Consider the following 5,400-nt stretch of genomic DNA (forward strand, 5'->3'; position numbering starts at 1 on the left):
TGATTCAATATACGTAGCGAGCCCCATTTTTGTTTTAAAGCACAGCTCAATGCGATTATCACACACTCCCCGGGCTCTCTCTCTCTCTCTACATGGTGTGCGTATTGTTTTACGATTTGGCAACGACGTGCCGGTGGGTAGTTCCACTCCTAACAACCCACCCATCCGAACCTGATGCCGCCCGATTCGTCCATCATAAAATGGTTGTCGTTGGAGGGTAAAAAATGAATATACCAAGCATAATGTATGATTACCACCGTTGTTGATGACTTTTAGCCCCCCCCATTCGGGTTCGGTTAGCAACGAAATTGGGTTCTCAATTTCCGTAGCCAAGGTTTAATGATGATTTAACGTCATAAAGCTTCATAATATGTGTTGGTTTACTCCTTTTTTTCCCTTACTGAACTGTGACCAAACCAAACCGTTGGCACCACATCAGAGAACAGACGATATAGGCAACTGTACATAAGACTTTTTTTTTTTGCTGTAAGCATTTAATACTGAATGCGTATCAAGCTAGCAACGATAGGAGTCACTGTGAGCAGGAATTTTGATTTTTGATTTGATTGGATCGGTATTTTGGAATTATTTAAACAGTCTTGTACGTATCAAGTTTCCTGTCCACGATTCAATTAATGAATCGTATGAACCTTTTCTATCCTATTTTTCAAGTCTAGAACTCCAGTTGTATTTTCTAAAATTACAATCAATGTGCCAAAAACCAAAAAGTATGTAAAGTAAAATTTAAATATAAAGTTAAATTAATAGGAACATGTAATGATGACATAATCTACCGAAACCCAATCTAAATACATGAAATGGTATTGAAAAGAATGGTTGCATTGGCAGTGGAAAATGGTATTGGAAAGATTGGTTGTCATATGTAGTCATAGTCATAGCGTTTCTACGAAATGATGGTAATATCTTTTATAAGAAATGCAGTACCAATGGAAGTAAAGAGAGTAGAAAATTTTCAGATATATACGAAGCCGTAATCCTAAATGTAAATCAGTTTGCAAAAAATCTATCATGTTCGGTAAGAATTCCGTTGACTTATTCTCTGCATTACTCAGTTAAATGTGTAAATTTATCGGAACCATACCAAGTACCTCATTCCAAAAACTCGCACAACTCTCAATAACTTACATTCATTCCGATCGCAAAAGTATTAGGCAGCGATTCTTCCTTCTAATCCGTGCTTAGCGAGATTGCATACCGGTCCGTCGGCTGCATTCCAATTGACACGAAATAGGGGATTTTTGAAAGATTAATTAGTTTCTTTTTTAGGTATTTGCACGAACTTGCTGTTTCCATCGAACTTGAGGCCAACGGCATCTCATTACTGACCACATCTGACCACTATAGTCAACAGTGCTCAATCTCTGCACCTTTTCGGAATGAGTCTGATCCAACTGCCCACCGATTGCTACACTGCTATCATCGATTGATAAACGCGCCTAACGAGACAGTTAACGTCATTAGTGTGTTACTCATTACTGGACCGGTGAGAATAATTCTAAACTGAGCGTATTTCCGAGGTCATTCCGGGGGGGGGGGGGGGGTGAAGTGGCATACCGAACCACCGCTCAACGAGCCCCTTTCTCCTCCCCCTGCCCCAGGAGGGCATTCGCCATTCGTCTCGTCGATAACCATAACCTGTTTCCATTATCAGATGATCAATCTAATTAAATTTTACGCTAACCCAATCAAATTGTCATTGCAGTGAGCCCACAGCGACCATGGCACATACCGGTTGACATTACCGCGCACCATCCGTCCGTCCGTCCGTCCGTCCGTCCCTCCCTTTCTATCCCCGAAATGGTTCTGTCTGCACTGGCATCATAATTTACATCCCGAATTCAAACGTGCGTATCGTGTGTGGGGCGCGTGCTTCGAAGGATCCTCCACATCGTCGTACCATGTAACGAACCTGCATCGTATCGGAGCGGAGCGCGGCATGCGATGAGCATATCTGGTGTGTGTGATTCTCACCATTACTGGAAGCGTTATATCGGTTATTTGGGACCAGTTAGCGGATATCAATGGCCAATAAAATGAAATGAATCAGCGATCTGGCCCCATCGGGAGATAAATGCGATTAGCACCGCAGGGAACGAATGTGTTTGTCGTTATGTCGGTATCACGATGCACTACAACGGAACTAGCGGCTCATGTGTGGCCGATTCGATAGCGCCAGCACCGGCAGGGCACTATTATCATTAACCTCCCACTAGTTAAAGGCTTTGTATGACTACGAGGTCAAAGGTTTTCCATAAACACTCGACAAACACTCGGCAAAGTGTTAACTCTCGGTAGCGGGACTCATTTGTATGTGTATGCTATTTGTTGCTAGCAGTTCATCCATTATTTGAAGTATTTTACAGGATAAAGATGAAGCCATGAGCTCCCGATCGAGTCCAGTAATTCTCTATTGTTTCTACCACACCGTTGGCCAGCGACGCTCACGTTTCTGTCGATGCGAACGCTTCAATAAAAGTAATAATGAGTCGCACTCACCGGAGTAAGAATTATTCGGATATTTAATAACAATGAAATGGCGCCATTTCCACCGTTCCCGTTTCGGGGGCACGCCAATGCCAACTCGGACGGCCAACAAGAAAGCAAAATGCACCATAACAATGGCAGCTTGATGGGGAAACAATTTGTCGTGAATTTTGTTGTTGTTTTCCGTTCGCCTTCAAACCAAACCGAACGAACGGTGGTCACGCTTGGGCGAACGGATGGTAAGAACGTTAGCGGCACAGCACAGCGCCACAGCGGCCTGAGGACCTGCTACTGCTTGCAGGGTACCACACGATGGCGAATCATGGGCGGAATAATAAGCAATTTGTATAATTGAAATGTTCCAAGTAATTAAAATTCATTAGCGTGGAAAATGGTGGACACATTTCAAAAACTAAGTGACTCGCCCGTTATGCGCCCCGTGGACGAATCGTTTCGTTGGCACCCGGACCACCATTCCGGCCCGGGACTGCCGTTTGCGATCCCTTCACCAAAGACCAACGAGGGCTGGAGGGTTTTGTAAGCGAACGCGGCATCCAGCGCGCTAAACCCAGGCTGCCAACGTCGCGGAACGGTGACTCCAGGCGAGGCGGATCACTTCCATGCGCGGCTTGTGCCAACCGAGAAAGGACACCGGCATTCAATTAGGAATTTTGACGGAGAAAGTATTATAGATTCTAGCTGCGAGGGGAGGAAAATGCAAACACATAGCAAAAAGGAAAACAAAACAAAAAAAACAAGTATCGTTACCGCTCGGTGGCGTTTCGGTGGCCCAAGTGCCTTTGTTTTCGCAAGCCCCGATTGTGTCGCGACCCGTGAAAACAACTCACCCGGACGGGAAAATGCCGAGCGTTCGGGTTGCGCCGAATATGATTTGCTGGGCGTTCGAGATCGGAGCGTTCCCTTCTAAATGACTGCTCCTACACTCCTCCACCACGACTAGTGCCGTCGGGCGAATTGGCAATTGGGTTCTACTTGGGTTTTTGATATGAATAAAACATAAGCCACGCGCTCGAGAGCGGTCGGGGCAGGGTCGATGGAATGGGATTGAGCTAAATGGTTCTGTCTCAGAAGTTTCATCTGCGCAAGACTAGCGAGCTTGCTGGCTACTTCAGAGAGGCGCAATGAAAGCTGTAATTGATATGTCGACGCGTAACAGATTCAAAAGCTAGTTACTAAGTGCCAAACAACAAAGAATCTGTTTGTATTTATAGTGTATAGTGTTTGCATTTAAACTATTGGAATTGTAAATTACACTCTCACAGGAAGGACAAAATAGCTCAAATCGCGACCTGCGCACATCGAAAGGATCGAACTACGTCAATCAAACTCGATGCATCGGATGCATAAACGAGGAAATGATGGCGCGCTGTCGCTATTTGCTGACTGCTACTGCTCGCTACTGGTGGCATTCCATTTCCATCCATTTCCGACATGTTTCCGTGATTCCGACACTGACTGTCGGTGTGAAGTTTCGCGTTCACATTGATGCATTCCAACAATATCCAAAATCCGTCGATAGATGAAGTGTGATAGTGTGTTCCGTTACAGCTTTCCAGCTGAACGGGTTCGTTGGTTCGGGTGAGGAGTTAGTTGTGTATTTTCGGGAGGATTCCATGCATTCACCTATACCGTGTACATGTTTCGAGCGAACAAGTTATTACTCTAGTTAACTACTCTGATTAGAGTATTACTAAGGTTTGATTAATTTACTCTATATTGTTCACTGGTACCACGAAGAGACAAACATATGGTGCATGTTGCATATTATTGATCGGTTGGTCTTATCATCATCTTTGACGTTTTCAGTGAGTAATGCTGTCCTCGAAATGGAGCCCACGTCATACCTTTGGCATATAATTTGGTTTCACCCCGGAGATATTGCCCATTGAGGTTGCTGTTTCGACAATAGAAAAAAAAAATCGGTTCGTAATGTTAGATTTGTCGTATTTTTTCCCATCAAGATCAGAAGCTATAGCGTACCTGTTATGACACGCCGTGTACCACCAAGCGCCCGTAAACTCAACTGCACAGTTTTTGTCCCAAGTATCGTTGTCTGCATCGATCGTTGTAAACTTCATTCCAGCTTGGCCAGTTAAACCATCTGAAGCTGTTCCACTGTATCCCGATATCTTGCTCAGCGTGTATTTTTGACTTTCTCCTCCGATCTCGAACAGATCATACTTTGCGTAGGTACTGTTACCATCAAAGTCCTCCAAAAGCACCACCAGTTCATGCGGTTTCGATGAGGTGAGCTGATGAATACGATCAAGTCCAAGCCAGAACTCACCCTCCAGATCACCAAACCCATTCTTGTACTCCTTCCAGTCACGCAAGAAGTTGGTCGATCCATCGAAGCGATGCTGTATGACAACCCATCCTCCCGAGTCGTACTCTTGATCGCACAACACCGTCATCGGCTCCTTGAACGATTTTTCCGGATGAATCTGATACACTCCGGATGTGCGAAACGGTAATGTCTTGCAGGAAGAGTATTTCCTCCCAGAGAGACCATCAAACGTGGCATTACATCGTCCTTGTAGAGCGAGTTGGCTGAGCTCTTGGCGCGTGATAAGCGTTTGCTGTCTTGCTAGCAAATCCCTCACATCTCGTTGCAAAGCGGTAAGATTCTGTCCAATCATTTTACCGTTATAACCAAGCTCATTGATCGTATGACCACTTTGTTGTGCTAACCAATTCAACCTGTCGACCGACACTACGAGATTATCCACTGCACTGATAAGGCTGGTGATCCTTGCGTCAGCTTGTAGATCTTTCTCAATGATGTGATACTCCAACTGTTGCAGTCTCGTCATGATCATTTCAAAAGGAAATCCATGAACTTCGTCATGAGTTAGCAAAGGTGTCACGGTTGCA

The 5,400-nt window shown here is 44.8% G+C and overlaps 1 protein-coding gene across 1 annotated transcript; it reads right to left on the reverse strand.

The window, feature by feature from the left end:
- Positions 1-3,858: 3,858 nt before the first annotated feature.
- Positions 3,859-5,400, reverse strand: LOC125955211 (ficolin-2-like). The gene is made up of 2 exons (XM_049686204.1): positions 4,507-5,400; positions 3,859-4,420 (listed from the first exon to the last, which is right to left on the reverse strand). The coding sequence occupies exons 1-2, from the start codon at positions 5,343-5,345 to the stop codon at positions 4,291-4,293; spliced, it is 969 nt and encodes a 322-aa protein (XP_049542161.1). The 5' UTR covers positions 5,346-5,400; the 3' UTR covers positions 3,859-4,290.

The sequence above is a fragment of the Anopheles darlingi genome, chromosome 3, assembly GCF_943734745.1.
Source record: "Anopheles darlingi chromosome 3, idAnoDarlMG_H_01, whole genome shotgun sequence".
NCBI lineage: Eukaryota > Metazoa > Arthropoda > Insecta > Diptera > Culicidae > Anopheles > Anopheles darlingi.

What these genes read in the sequence shown, in the direction of transcription:
- LOC125955211 (XM_049686204.1), bottom strand. Translation starts at nt 5,345, where the DNA reads ATGATCATGACGAGACTGCAACAGTTGGAGTATCACATCATTGAGAAA. An exon ending in TACACGGCGTGTCATAACAG is followed by an intron (nt 4,421 to 4,506) that starts GTACGCTATAGC and finishes TTGTCGAAACAG; the next exon opens with CAACCTCAATGGGCAATATC.